Source organism: Elephantulus edwardii, unplaced genomic scaffold (genome assembly GCF_000299155.1).
Source record: "Elephantulus edwardii isolate Elephantulus edwardi_28Jun2011 unplaced genomic scaffold, EleEdw1.0 scaffold00109, whole genome shotgun sequence".
NCBI lineage: Eukaryota > Metazoa > Chordata > Mammalia > Macroscelidea > Macroscelididae > Elephantulus > Elephantulus edwardii.
The window spans coordinates 10,060,677-10,076,556 of NW_006399859.1; the positions used below are offsets into that span (position 1 = coordinate 10,060,677).

General features: G+C 40.8%; 1 protein-coding gene across 1 annotated transcript in view; it reads right to left on the minus strand.

Annotated features, from left to right (window-relative positions):
• Positions 1-623: 623 nt before the first annotated feature.
• The window catches only part of INSC (inscuteable homolog (Drosophila)), a 169,157-nt gene continuing 153,900 nt past the window's right edge, over positions 624-15,880 (minus strand). Inside the window, exons 11-13 of the mRNA XM_006892048.1 lie at positions 12,613-12,768; positions 7,775-7,851; positions 624-752 (exon numbers count right to left, since the gene is read on the minus strand). Coding sequence (XP_006892110.1) covers positions 624-752; positions 7,775-7,851; positions 12,613-12,768 — 362 coding nt within the window. The remainder of the gene's footprint in view (positions 753-7,774; positions 7,852-12,612; positions 12,769-15,880) is intronic.

The window sequence follows — 15,880 nt, forward strand, 5'->3', positions numbered from 1 at the left end:
CATCACTGAACCCCATTGTAGTTTGTTACTAAATTACCTGCGAAAACAAGACCCTCTCTATGCAGTTTTCAGTAGAGAAGCTTTGTGCTATGATGCCTTGATAAGCAAGAACTTAACAGAGACATAATTTAATTAGAGAATGCAAGACACAGTTTGTATAATTTCATTTATGAAAGAAAAAAATCCATCCAACATATTATGTCCAACACTGAAGTTCATTTCAAACATAAGACTTTTGGAAAATGCAAAACTAACTTTAAAAACAACCCACAAAACGCACTAGGCAGTTAAAACACTGTGGTTCCAAAGTACAAAAATGAGGCAAGATTACATCGTGAATGGAGGCAAAGCAGATGAAGTGAAAATTCCCATGATAATCTGTGTCATATTATGCATTTCAACATCTGCAACTGAAAACCCAGAAAAGGAAAAAGAAAAAAAAGCACAAGTAAGAATTCCAGGGACCAAACTCTACCTAATGGTGCTGCTGTAAAATTGAGCCCTATGTCCATTTCATGTAAAAATAAATTAAGTATAAATAAAAAGGTGTGAGAGCTGCTTCACAGGTGTGTACTTGGAGGAGAGGTGGGAGCCGGGTCCATGCCTTTTTTCTCCCACACTCACTACACAAAACTCTCCTCCATGTTGCTGCAAAGCAAGAAGGAGTCCACAAGGCGGGGCTGTACCAGCTGCTGGAAGTCAGAGTCCTGGAGGCCTTCTGGGCAGACCCCGGCCAGCCTGCGCAAAGCAGCCTAGGGAGAGAAGACAAGAGACAGCACAGGTCAGACAGGGCTCTGCGCAGGCACAGGTTTTTCCTACAGTTGCCCCAGGAGATGCAATGCAGGAAGTGGCATATTCACCAGCCAACTTGAGCTAATTATCATCTTGGCCACATGGTCACCAGGGGGACCTCATCACGTAGTCACCAGGCTACTTGTGCATCCCGGTTACTATAGCAGCTCACATCTAAAAAAAACCTCTCTTTTCTGTTGTTCTTTTTAAATTTTATATTGGTTTGTATAATCTCCATTAGATCTTTTCTATTCTTTCACTCTTCTCCCATGTGCTCAATAAACTCTGCTATTTTAGTGATTTCTCTGCCCCTTCCTCCTTTGAACATTTATCCACATTGTACCAGTTATCCTTCTATCCTTACAATAATGGTCTTATTCAGTATTTGTCCTTATGAGACTGAGTTAGTTCACTCAGCATAACGCTCTTTAGACTCTCCCATGTTATATATTATTTTACAAAATCATTGCTCCTTCATGCTCTTAATGATCAAAAGAACAATCTTGTCACCTTAGTTTTTCAGTCAGCTTAGCAGCCTGGGCCTTTGAAATAACTGTCATTTTAAAGGTCAGGCCAGCTTGCTGTTGTTATTGTTGTTAAGTGCCATTGAGTCATTTCTGAGGCATAACAACCTTAACACAACAAAACAAAATGCTTCCCAGGCCTGTGTCATCTTTATAATTGTTGCTATGTTTAAGTCCATTTTATGCAGCCACTGCACCGATCCATTTTTGTGACACATTTAACTTCAAGATTTTATAATCCCAGACACTTGAACTTCCGGAAACATCAGTGAAATTATATGTTTGAATCCAAGGTCCTACAGTAACCTTAGAACTAAACCCACTCCCACTGCTATTGGGTCAGTTCTGACTCACAGTGACCATCCATTGAGTTTCCATGGCTCTAACTCTTTATAGGACAAACTGGCTCATTTTGGCCCTATGGACAGTGAGTAGAGTCGAATGCCTGACCTCTTCATTAGCAGCACAACACAGCATGCTATACTACTAGAGCTCCTTAATCTCAGAACACAAAAGGTATTCATATATCTATTAAGCCAGCAAAGTTCTGAGCAAGGGATTGTGGGCAGAAAGGGAAAGGGGAGAAAGAATGAAGTCCACAATGCTTTGACAAAATAAAATATTACAATGAAATGTGCAAGGAGTTGGAGTCAGAAAACTAAGAGGGTCAAACTCGCTCAGCATTTCTTAAGCTCAAGGAACTGAAGAACAAATTCAAACCTCGAGTTGCTATACCCAAGGATGCTTTAAGCAGAGTACTAAATGATCCAGAAGGTATCAAAAGAAGATGGAAAGAATATACTGAGTCACTGTCTCGAAAGGAATTGGCAGACACAGAAGAATTTAATGAAGCAGCATATGAGCAAGAGCCTATGGTGATGAAGGAAGAAGTTCAAGCTGCTTTGAAAGAAATAGCAAAAAATAAGGCCCCAGGAATAGATGGTATACCAATTGACGTATTTCAGCTAACAGATGTTGCCCTGGATGTGCTCACCACATTCTGCCAAGAAATCTGGAGAACAACCACTTGGCCAACTGACTGGAAGAGATCTATATTTGTTCCCATTCCAAAGAAAGGTGACCCAACAGAGTGTGGAAACTATAGGACAATATCATTGATTTCACATGCAAGCAATATTCTGCTGAAGATTATCCAAAAACGACTGGAACAGCACATCAGCAGAGAACTACCAGAAGTTCAGGCCGGGTTTAGAAGGGGTCATGGTACTAGGGATATTATAGCTGATGTCAGATGGATATTGGCTGAAAGCAGGGAGTACCAGAGGAATGTCTGTCTGTGCTTCATTGATTATGCAAAGGCGTTTGACTGTGTGGACCATAACAAACTGTGGCTAACTCTGAGAAGAATGGGAATCCCAGAACACTTGATCGTGCTAATGCAAAACTTATACTTGGACCAGGAGGCAGTCATCAGAACAGAGAAGGGAAACTACATGGTTCAAAATTGGGAAGGGCGTATGCCAGGGATGTGTCCTGTCTCTATACTTTTTCAACCTGTATGCAGAACAGATCATCCGGGAGGCTGGGCTCTATGAGGAGAAATGTGGCATCAGGGTTGGTGGAAGATCTATCAGCAATCTGCATTATGCAGATGACACAACCCTGCTTGCTGAAACTGAGGAGGGCCTGAAGCGCTTGCTGCAGAGGGTCAAGGACTGAAGCCTTTAATATGGATTGAGGCTCAATGTCAAGAAAACAAAGATTCTCACCACTGGACCAATTGGCAGCATCAGGATGAATGGTGAAGAGATTGAGATTGTTCACAGCTTTAGTCTGCTTGACTCCACAATCAACACTCTTGGCACCAGAAGCCAAGAAATTAAAAGACGTATTGCGATGGGAAAGTCTGCTATTAGGGACCTCTCTAAAGTACTGAAGAGCAACGGTGTGTCTCTGGAGACTAAGGTGCATCTGGTATAGGCCATGGTCTTTGCAATCACTTGTTATGTGTCAGAGAGCTGGACAATGACCAGGGAGGACAGAAGGAGAATTGATGCTTTTAAGCTTTGGTGTTGGAGAAGAGTGCTGAGGGTGCCATGGACTGCTAAGAAAACAAACAGATTCACCCTAGAGAGGGTTAAACCGGGCTGCTCCTTGAAGGCAAGGATTCTGAGGTTTCATCTGACATACTTTGGTCATGTTGTAAGGAGAGACTGGTCCTTGGAGAAGAACATCATGCTTGGGAGGGTGGAGGGCAGGCGCAGGAGGGGAAGGCCCTCATGGAGATGGATTGATTCGGTGACTGGGGCAATCAGGATGAGTGTGTCGGAGACAATGAGATTGTCACAGGATAGAGCAGAGTTCAGAGCTGTTGCATACAGGGTCGCTATGAGTTGCAAGCGACTTGACGGCACATAACAACAACTGGAGTCTAACAAGGAGGAGTAACAGTAAAGATGAAACCAAGGATTACTTAGCAGAAGCAGTGATGAGGTTATAACTATATATTTGCATCATCAGGAGATAAAAAGGGGGATTTAAAAAAAAGCAAAGAGGAGGATAAGATAAAAGGAAACATAGATCAAGAAAAGAAACCCCACTCAAGAGAGAACATGAGGTAGAGAAAGAAAAATACAGGGGCATAAAAAGAGACAACAATGGAGAGACAGAAACACAGAGTGAGAGAGACCAGGAGAAGGAAATGCTAACCTAGAGACAGAGACAAAATTCATGAAGGAAAAGAGAAAGAAGATGGAGAGGGAATGAGGATTAGTGACAACAGGGAGGGGGAAAGTGTGGCATGGTGAGGTGAGGGGAGTAGTAAGAGAGAGCAGAGGAGGTGAGGAGGAGAAGAGCCTACAAGGGGAAGAAGAACAAGAAACTCCTAAGAGAGGAAAGGGTGGGGGGGGGGGAAGAGCGGGGGCTAAAATGACAACAAAACCCAGGATAAAGCCAAACAGATCTGCAAAACGGAAAGGCAAAGAAATACCTTCATCTCCTCGCAATCCTTGAAGAAACCTGCTCAGAGCTCCCTCCCTCAGTGTCTGGCATTCCCAAGGGCTCCAACACCCTGGGCAGCCTTCCTGTCAGCCTCAGGGAGAGTTAGCCACTAGTCCTCACCAGATCTCCCTCCTACACAGCCTGAAACACACGTCTTAAACAAGTGCAAGGCCCATTGACAACAGTGTGCTTCCTTAGGGGGAAAAAAATCAATTCTATTTGTGAGAAGTGATCTGCACTGCCACTTCCTCAGACAAGGGAGAAGATGATTGAAATCGCCTCCCTCGACCTGATAGGAACCTTTACAATTAGAAAGATCTCAGGGCAAAGCAAGAAAGGAAACATCCAACTTCACCTGTCAGGCTGGGCTCCAGGGAGCCTACACTCACACTTTGTGTCCCTACTGTGAACCAAGCCACAGATAGCCACCAACACTGCAGCCTAAGCAGAACTAGGGAATGTTTTTGTCAAAAAAGTTCTATGATTTTAAGTTGTCATTAGGAAAATTAACCCAGGAAGTACGTGGAGGACACACTGAGGGATCTACCAGCTTGTCCCCAAGAACAAGCTTTCCCACGTTAAAGTCCCTCAAGTGAATGAAGATAATATAAAAGATAATGTGAGCACATCTATTCCACACTTACAGTAAGCTTGACAACAGGAATAATAACAAGCCTTCATGTCTTGAATGGAGCTTGACACTTTGCCAAGTGTTCCAGTGATGCTATCATTTCCTCAGGGCCTACTCAGAGTCTAGCAGTTACAGGCCACAGTAGTAAGGATAATGGTAGTTAGGGGCAAATATTAAGTTCTCAGTAGTTATTAATCTCTCCCCATTTTACTCACTATAACAGAGAAAATTAGAGGGTTCATAAAATTGGGGGCGAAATCATCTTTATTTTCACTAACCTCAAACTGAAATTTAACTTTTCTATCCATTAGGAATGCTGGCTTCTGCAGCACATATACTAAAATTTGAATGATACAGAGATTAGCATGGTCCCTGGGCAAGGGTGGCATGCAAATTTGTGACTGACTTCATGTTTTTAAAGATGTAGAGACAGCAAAGGAGAGGAAGGCTCTCAACTAGGTGGATTGACACAGTGACTGCAGCAATGGACTTGAGTGTGTTAGATTGTAGGAATGGCACAAGATAGGGCAGGGATCAACTCTATTCCTCAGAGGGTTGTTGTGAGACATACTCGACAGCATCTAACAACAACAACAAACCATTAGGAATCTAATCACAGACCATGTAGACTTTAAGTTATCTCTGGTGACTCATTCACCAATAGTGTGCTTTCCACTCTGGAAAGAAGAATTTCCAGTCTGACAATTGTTAACATACTTTTATATTCCATAAGATGTACTGGTGATGTAGTCTATAGCATGTTGGGCTGCCAAACAAAAGTTTGCATGTCTCAAGTTGTTCAAATGCAGCAGTCCCCTCCTGTTAAGATTTACAGTCCTGGAAACTCCATGGTGGGTTGCTACAGCTGTAATTAATTTAATGGTAGTGAGATTTTTGGTTCATAATCCATAACAGTTGTTATAGAAAGACAGCTTCAAATTTTATTTATGATCAGACAGTATTTGTTGCCCCTATACTAGTTGCTTGCTGTGGAGTTGGGTCCATCTGTTGTTGTGGTGGTGGTGGTATACTATTGAGTCAGACCCAACCCACAGCTGACCCTCCAGCAGGTTTTCAGAAGCAGTTAATCACACAGGAGGAGATGGCTCATTCTTCTCCCGTGGAGCAGCTGGTGGATTCGAACCACGTGCCTTTGGGATTGCAGCACAGCTTCTTGGCGCTAGGCTGCAAGAGCTCCCTAGCTCCCTCTAATGATCACTTTATCAATAACAGAAGGAAGAATTGCCTAGGCCTGTGCCACCTTCATGGTCTTTGCTGTGCATGAATCCATTGTTGTGTCTTTTGGGTCAGTCGATTCCATTGAAGGTTTCCTCTTTTTTGCAGACTCTCCTCTAAACATAAAGTCCTCTTCTAGGGGTTGGTTTCTCCTGGTAACATGTCCGAAGTAAGCAAGGCAAAGTTTTTTCACCCTCATTTCTTTTTTTTTTTAAATTATTAAATTTTCTTAATTTTAATGAACATTTACAGAGATTTTGGGTTTTCATTCATTCATTGTTGCACTATTTTCTCTACCCTCCTCCCCAGTTCGGTCATCCTCATTTCTAAGGAGCATTCCATATTTAGACACACTGCTAGATTTAACTCAATATGCAATTAAATAATACATACGATAACACATCAAATGTTTAAGTACTTCACCAATAATTTAACATAATTGGTCTCCTTTTCAGTTCCATGAATTCATTCTATGAATTTAAAAACAATTATTCTGAGAGTAAGTCCACAAGCTTTATAGAGTGTAAAAGGCACATAAGGGGTAACATCTACTTCACAGCACAAGAATAAAAACTTAGGAGGACATAAATTTTTGTCATTTTTTCCACAGTTATAGCACTATAACCGAGAAGAGTGGTGCAAAGTATTATTTTATAAGAATTTGCAGAATTAATTTTACAGTGGTGAGTGACTTACCTGTCAGTCAATACTAAGAGTAGGTCAAGTCAGGGTTAACTAAAATGCCCTTTTGGTCTGACTGGACCCTGTCCATTAAGAACTCCAGAAATGAGACGAGTGCAATAGAAAATAGTGGAGAAGATTGAGGCCTTTACAGTAAAACAATTTGAAGTGTTCTTACGTCCATCTCCTCTCCCTTGTGTTCTGTGAGTTCAAATCAATCTGTCATTCTTATCTATAAGCTAAATTATTTTGTTTATGTAAGAACTGTCTTACTCTTTTTAGTGTTTCTAATGGAAAGCTGGGGCTCGTTACTATTCCAGTAGAGTGGAATATGGACAAAGCAGAGATTCCGTAACCCAGAGTATTGATTATCTTCTGAGGAACCGAGGCATTAACTGGAAGTCAGGTAGGAAACTCCCAGGAGATGCTTATTTGATCCTAGAAGGAACGTTGGTGACCAGCTAGATAATCTTCTTTCCTGTCATGTTCTCTCCAGTCCTTAAGTTAAGGGAGGATGCAGATAAAGTGCTGAGAAGAGCTCAGCTGCGGGGCTTAGTTCAAGGGAGGAAGAAGGCTTCTCTCAAATGTCCACTTTGGGACAAGCAGGAGACGTCTATGTCACATTCCTGTGTGCTGGACTCAATGACAGCAACATCACCACCTAAGATTCAAGACTGTCAAATCTTAATCTTCTGTCAAAGTTCCCTAGAATCTCAAAGATTCATAATTACTAAAGATAGAAGGTACCCAACGTCATCTTAAACACACAACTTTTATTACCATAACTTTATGAGTGAAATATTGCTATTACCACCATCTCAAAGACTAAAAACACTGCAGCTCAGAAAAGCTTTACGTTTTACTCAAGCAAACCACGGCAAAGTTAGTTCTGGCCCCCTGTCTGCAATCTCAATGCCCAAGGAGAAGGCTGAGAAGACCGAAAACTCACCAGGCAGGCCACAAGCACAGCGTCACTGCTGTTCCTTTCTGATGGGGACCTGCAGAGCTCAATGAGGCGGGACATACCTGCATGAGACACAAGAAGAATCTGTCATGTAGGAACAGAAACATCTGGTCAGTGTTGACCCAGGGTAAACTGCCTTTTCTCAAGACAGTCTCTTCTTGGGACCGTGTAGAAGCAGGAAGCTCGTAGAGTCTTTTATCAGCCCACCAATCTGCCAGAGGAGGGGGCTGAACCCACATAGAGGAAATTTATGATGGAGATTTGCTGTTCCCTCAAATATGGGCAGATTCAAGACCTGTCAGGACCAGGATGAGCTGCAGCATAAAAAGCAAACCCACAACCAGCAGCACCCCTGCCAAGGCTAAACTTACTTACACCTGTAGTATCATGGGTCTCCACAGAATAACTTCCCATTACAGCTTTCTAGTTACACCGCAGCTGGGGCTAGCATTTGCATCTTTACCTGATGAACCTCCCAGCTGCACTACACTACGTACAATGTGTTATGCAAGATTTATTTTATTTCAAATGCCTATTTTAGTCAGAAGATATATTGTGGTAAAAATTACAGAAAACTCCAGACTGTAACTAGTTAATGTTTCCTAAAGCTTTACAGTGAAAAATTAAATACTTTTTTCACACCCTTAACAAATGTATCATGAAATGTAGTAAAAGATATGCAAACAAGGCCAATTCCTGCCATAAAAGTGTCCTGCAAAAGGTATTTGCAAATGCTAGCCTTTTCAATCCAAGCTTTAAACTCAACATCTGCGGCAAGCAGGCTAAGGTCTAAAGAGTATATTCCTAGGAAATGTCAAGTTTTAGTCAAGACCAGACCCAAATGTGTCTTGATAAGATACAATTACATATAATTCAGCTTCATAGAATTACTCGATGGCCATGAAGGTGACAGTCACGGGAGGAAAATGTGGGTGTCTTAGAAGAGGAAGCTAGGAATGATTACTTGATCTTGAGACTATAGAAACTGTTTCACCAAATGTCATATATACACTTCTAATCTGACCCACAAGCTGAATTCTTGAAAGCTTATTGAAATAATCTATGTTTTCTCATAGGGTTTAAAAAAAAATAAGGTGATTCAACAGAACATGGGAATTATTTAACAGTATCATTGACATCAAAAGGAAGTAAAAGCTTTCTGAAGATTATTTAAAAATTGCTAGAACAGTACATTGACAGAGAGCTGCCAGAAATTCAAGCTGGATTTAAAAGAGGTGTGGCACCAGGGATGTAATTGCTGATGTCAGATGCATGTTGGCTGAAAGAAGAGATTACTAGAAGGATGTCTATTTGTTTTTATTGACTGTGCAAAGGCATTTGATTATGTGAATCACAGCAACTTATGGCTAACATTGAGAAGAATGGGAATCCCAGAACACTCAATTATGCTCACGTGAAAACTAGACCTAGACTAAGAAGCTATTGTCTGAACAGAACAAGGGGAGAAAGCATAGCTAAAATCATGGAAGATGTCAGGGATGTATCTTTCTCCATACCGATTCCATCTGTATGCTGAACAAAATCACTCTAAAAGCTAGACTTTATGAAGAAGAATGTGAAGAATATGAAGAAGTTTTAGAGGAAGATCTACCAACAACCTGCATTATATATATGACACATATTGATGAAAGTGAGGAGGATCAGAAATGTTTGCTGCAGAAGGTCAGACAATAGCCTAGATATGGACTGCTTCTCAACATCTAGACAACAAAACTCTTCACCACTGGGTCAGGATCACTGTAGATGGAGAAGAGATTGAAATTATCAGTGATTTAATTTACTTAGATCTACAATTAATACCCTTGGTACCAGCAGTCAAAAAGTCAAAAGATGTGTTGCATTGGGAAAATTTGCTGTAAAGACCTCTCCAAAGTGCTAGAGTAATAACGTCAATTTAATTTTCTATTAATGATTTTTAAAATTTTTAAATATATATTCATAGCATATTCTTTCCATTTTATTTTCTCCCCATTCAATTTAAAGACAAAGGCACAAATGAGTCAACTCATAGTCAAATTACTTACTATGCATCTGAAAGCTGGGCAATGAATAAAGATGACAGAGGAAGAATCAGTTGATTCAACAAAGAGTTGTGATGTTGGAAAAAAGTACTGAATATACCATGAAGTGCCATAAAACAAACTAATATATCTTAGAGAATGTATCACCAGAGTGTTCCTCAGAAGCAAGGGTGGTCATTTGCCTCACATATTTTTTTATTTTATTTAAATAGCATTCAGTTTATTACAAATATTTAGTATTGGCTTCTCATATTTCCCCCCTTTTGTTTTTATCATAATTATGTTATCATCTAGATGAGCATCCTTTATACACAAATAAAACAAAATAAACATATTAAACTCAAAGAAATACTTTCAAAAATCTCCGTATAATAAGAAGGATTCAGGTTAGATATTCCTTGAAAGTTTGTTTTGATTGTCCCATTGTCACAGTGCTTGTCAAAACCAGTTCTGATTAATTTCTTTGTCAGTGTGTCCTTTGCCATTCCCTATCACTCCTCCTTGAGAGAGATTTCACCTTTATTCATAAGGAAAAGGGGATGGCGTATTCTCTTAGCTACTTCCTGCTGAAAAAGGGACGCTGTAGGTTTCAGGGTGAAGATCTTCTCTCACTTCTTTAAAGGGCCCCTTTGGCAATAGGAAACACACAGACTATTGTGGAGATTGATTTTGGAATTTAGATGCACTGTTATCAATTGTGCTTAGCCATACATGTTTATATCCTTGAAGATACATCATGGAATTGTTGTAACCTAGAAGACACAAATTTAACTAACAAGTTAAAAGTATATGAGTCAAAAATTTCCTCACATATTTTGACATGCTCTTAGGAAGGGCTAATCCTTGCAAAAGGAAATCAAGCTTGGAAGTTTGAGAGTCAATGAAAGAGAGGAAGATCCTCAACAAGATGGATTGACACAGTAACTGTAACAATGGGCTTGTGTATATCAGAGATGAGGACAGTGACACAGAATAGGATGGAGTTCAGATCTATTTTCATAGAGTTGCTGTGAGTCACAGTGGACTCGACAGCACCTAACAACAATGTTTTCTCATAGTCTGCTATTTTGGAAACTTATTGTTTGACTTTTTTCCTGTTTGTGTGAGTCATAAAGTTGCACTGCCAATAAATATTCCATTTCGTGATTAAAAACTATGCAGACCTTTTCTATATGTGTGGTGTTAGCCTAAAAGTTGGCTTTTCTTAAGCCATTATAGTTAGTCCCTTCTGGTCTCCATCTACCTTAAATGAAGACACATGGTCTCACAAATCATTAACAAGTGTGGAAATAGCATAAGAGAAAGAATGTGTTAACACACACAGGACAACAAGACTTGATGCAAGCAAGACATGTGGCAGCAAGACTTGAGGGAGAATGGAGCAAGACCCTGTTGGCAAGACCCTGGTTATGGTATTGGAGAGACTGTAGCAGTGCTGTGGAAAAACTGTGGCAAAGTGTAAGCAAAAGAACCCTGAATTAAAGGCCACAGTTAAAGATGTTTGTTGTTCTTGCCAGATGCTTGAAGGAGAAGCTGATTTATAATTTGCTGGATGCTTGTTTGCTTGGAGGTAAACCTTGCTCAATGATTTGGATTTGACTGCTAAACTTGAACTTGGACTAATTGAAGAATTGTGCCTTGGAACTTGTTTTGGGTGATATTCTTTGTCTCCCCTACTCTCCAACTTTCTTCCCAAATAAATCCCTTTTTTTTAACAATAACTGTAAGTCTGTGAACCAATAATAAATATACCAACCTCATGCTATTGGTGTGTTTCTAGAGGCATGATGGTGCTGAGCTATGGGGTCTTTATCTGCTTTCCACTCTGGGGTAGTGAACAGCTTTGCTATTCGTACTCCCTCTGGCCTTTTCAGAGAGGTGTTCATGGCTCTGTGCCCCTATGTCCTGTTTCACCTCTTTAGACAGTAAGTTTAGCCTCCAGAAAGTCTTATGGGACAGGAGCCCTCTCCTGTCTCTCAGGTACCCTGAATGATTGCGCAGGAGGTATTTGTTATCTTTTCTGGAGCATCCTTTCCCAGTGTGCACTTGGAGAATGTAACCCATAGCTGAACGTTTACCATCCTCTTAATATATTCTTTGGTTCCTCATTTTCCAGGTAAAATGTGGGCTACCTTCTCTGAGCTACAGTGAGTTATGCAATGTTTTGCTTTTATGATACTCTAGTACAAGTATTCCTTTCATGTTTGTCATTCCCTTTAGTCTATTAGTTGATGTGATCAGGAGCAATGTTATATATAGTGTTATATGCCTAGCACTCAGATAGTAAAGAGCCTAGAATAGAATGGGCTCTGTGAACATATTTGTTAGATACATAAACAACTGACTAATTTAATGAATAAACAAATTAATAAATGAGTTAATACTAAGTAAATGAAATAATGCATAAGCTAACTAATCAATGAGAAAATTGATGAATAAGGAATGCCCCAACAACTAAACAGGTGGTAAGAATAAAAATGAGTAAATGCATTACTGAACAAGTTGATGAATGAGAGAATGGGATTCTAATTAATAGAAATTCTGTGGGTGGGTGAGTCACTATCTGAGCTATCTTTAACTTCTCCAGGCCCTTTCTCTCTCATATTGCAGTCCCAGGCTATGTACTAGACTTAGAGACTATTCAGAGAACTTTCTACCCAGCCCAGCCTTAGTTTCATTCCTCCACATCCAGAGAGTGGGGCTCAACTGAAACCTTTCCTGTGTATCCCTTTCCATCCCCAGGTTCCCCAGTTCACCCCAGTCATAGGCAGCACCACTTACAACTGAGTCGTACAGCTTCTCTCGCCACATCTGGGTCTCTACTAAGGCGTGCCAGGGTCACTGCAGCTTTCTGCTGGACTCGCTCGCATGCTGCCACCTCTGCAGGGTTTCCAGACCTTGGCTTTTCCGACAGCATGCCCAAGATAAGCTGGACCCCTGTTCAGGAAGCAAAGCACAGTTAACATCCACTTCCAGCATGAAATATTCCCCAATGGGTAGGATGGATGGATGGATGGATGGATGGATGGATGGATGGATGGATGGATGGATGGATGGAAAATCCAAGTAAAGGCTGTTAGGATATCTAAGGGTTCTCAATCATAGGGAAGAAGCTAGACAAGGCCACTTGTACTCTTTCTGCCTAGGTGTGTCTCTGAGTCCGTGTGCCAAGACACACAAAAAAAGAAAGGACATCCAGAGGAACACCTGGACCTGTTAAATGCAGTAAGTGCATGGTCCCTCTTAAACCCTCATGAAGTAGATGGAGAGAAAAGGAAAGAGTTTTACTCAGGATTGCACAGGATGGGATAGAGGGTATCAGAACTCAGATAATCTGGCAACTCACTTCCCCTCTTGACCTCTGATGTTGGTTGCAGCTAGATATGTCAGAGTGATGAGTCTCCCTGATGGGAAGTGAAACCCCAGGCTGAACAATAGCTAGGTAATGAGATTTGGACAGCTTTTAAACAGTGGAAGAAGATGAAATAGATAGTCGAAGACATTTAAAAGTCCTGAATTTAGTCTGTTTAGAAGCTTCATTTTTATTTCCTGAGACTAGATGTGCTTTCCAATAGACACCAGCATTTAAGTCCATTCCCACCTCTCCATAGAGTTATTCTTCTAACCCAAAGGCTTCAGTAGCACCACATGATTGATGGGCAGTTTCCTTCGACATGATTTATAGCTTCAGAAACTCAATGGAGGGTCAGCTAAGGGTCAGTTTCTTCTCCACAGCATGAAGGAGAGAGAATCTTTCTCCAGGCGATGACCTTTTCCTTTCAATTCCCTATTTAAATACCTTCTAACCTTTCAGTGGAGGTAAAAGTTCACTTTTTATGTGAAATACTCCCAACCTCCCATACCTAAAGCCCCTTTTGTGATCAGTGGAGCCTACTAATTTAGAATAAATGCAGACATAGTCTATAGGTATTTTGCTTTGTTTTGGTAGTTCATGGGGTACTGACATTGATTTTTTTTTTTACTAATAAACAAATGGAAATGGAAATTATCCATAAAAATCCAGTTCTAACATTTAAAAAATTCTTCCTGACTTCACGTTTCTGCATGACAACCATTTGCTGAAGCATATTATAAGCTTATCCTTTTAACAGTGCTTTCCACAAAGTGAGCACTCAAGCATTTGCTGAATGAATACCAAAAGAATGAATGTTACTCTATTACTGTGAAAAGTCTTACAAAAGTATGAGAGATGTTTCATACACACTTCAGATGTATTTATAGAAAAGGATTCTCTCTCTCTCTCTCCTCTCTCTCCTCTCTCTCTCTCTCTCTCTCTCTCTCTCTCTCTCTCTCTCTCTCTTTCCCTCTCTTCTCCTCTTATCTCTGCTGCTCCCACCCCTCCCACCATCCTATGAGTGCAGACTGGCCCTCCATTGAGTTTTCCAAAGCTGTGAATCACATGGGAGGAAAGTACCCATCTTTTTATCACAGAGCAGCTGGTGGATTTGAACAACCAGAGAGGTAAGACCTGTGGGTTAGCAATACAACTCCCTATGGATTATGCCACCAGAACTCCCCGTAAGATTAGTGCAGTGCTTATACTTTTCCCACATGCTTTTGGCTCTCAGAGAATAGTGCTCAATGTATCAGACTGCTCACCAAAATGTTGGCCCAAGCTACCAGCCAGATAGTCTCCTCCTGAAAAGATTTACAATCTCATAAACAGGACCCAAGGTGGTTATGAGTCAGAATCGACTCAGTGGTGGTGAAGGAATATGCTATTTTGAAATGGCAAAATTATATGCTATTTTGATATGATTAACTTAATCTTCCCCAACATTTCTCTGAAGTGGGTTTTCCAATTATCCCCATTTTGCAGATGAGAAAACAAAGAGATCATACAGCTAGAAAATAACATGACTCTGGTTCAAATTCAGGCAGTCTAGTTCCAGTTTCCACACTCTTGTCAGCTATATCATCTTGCTTCTTTTTTTTTTTTTCACTCTTTTTTTTTTTCACTCATCATCCTGCTTCTATTGCGTTATTGTATTGCAGGTGCCACTTTTGCTATTTTGTCACCTTTGACTCTCTGAACCTCTCCAAGCCAGATAGAGATATTTACCACTCTATTCGCATTGCCTAGCACAGGGTCAGGCATAGAGTAGGTCTCACCAACTACTGACTCAGAGGTGTTGTAAACTATGAACTTCTTTGGTCCAATCTCTGATTCACAGGCCTATGGATGCCTGAACTGAGTACCTCAACTTCAGGCTCTGAGGGCTGAACTAACAAATAGGCTTCAATGATGCTGCCCAGTCTCTTGGCCTCAGCTGGCTCAGCAAAGGTTTTGATTATTAGACCATATATATAAAATGAACACAAGTAATGTCTTCCGATTTGTAACAGAGTGATGGAGGTAGAGAGTACTTGTTATGACAACAGAGGAGCCTGGAAGAAAGGATTTTAAGAAGTACAGAGGCAGCCTACCCAGGCCCCCAGCTCATTCGACCTCATTAGCCTCTCTGGTTTCCAAACAGTTGTTAATTTCTACCTCGCTTCCCAGTTTCAAGAAACCCTCACCACTCTCTTCCCACCTGCAAGGAAATTGCCTGGTTCTCCTGAAAAAACTGCTTAGATCAGCTACCAAGACAGTGAAACCTGCCCCTCCCACTCTGACTGTGGTGACACCCTCAGGACAAGGTAGGAAAAGCAAGGCAAATGATTACAGGGCCAAGCGACTGGAAAGCTCTGATTTATGATTTATAGTTAGAATGTACCTTGCATAGGAATTATTTTTTACTTTTTAGAACACAATGAGATGCGGCATTCTCCTTACCACTGCAGTTAAATAGCAACCTCACCCCGACACTACCTTACTCCCCCTCTGCTTATTTTCACTCCATGGCATTATCATCATTTAACAGTCTTTATTCCATTTTCCTCAATAGAATGTAAGCCCCATAAAGGCAAGTCATTTTGTCGTTTTGTGTGATGAAGTACAACATCGTGAGTGACAGGATTATATCCATACGCTTACAAGGAAGCCCAGTAAATACCACTATCATTCAGATATATGCACCAACAACCA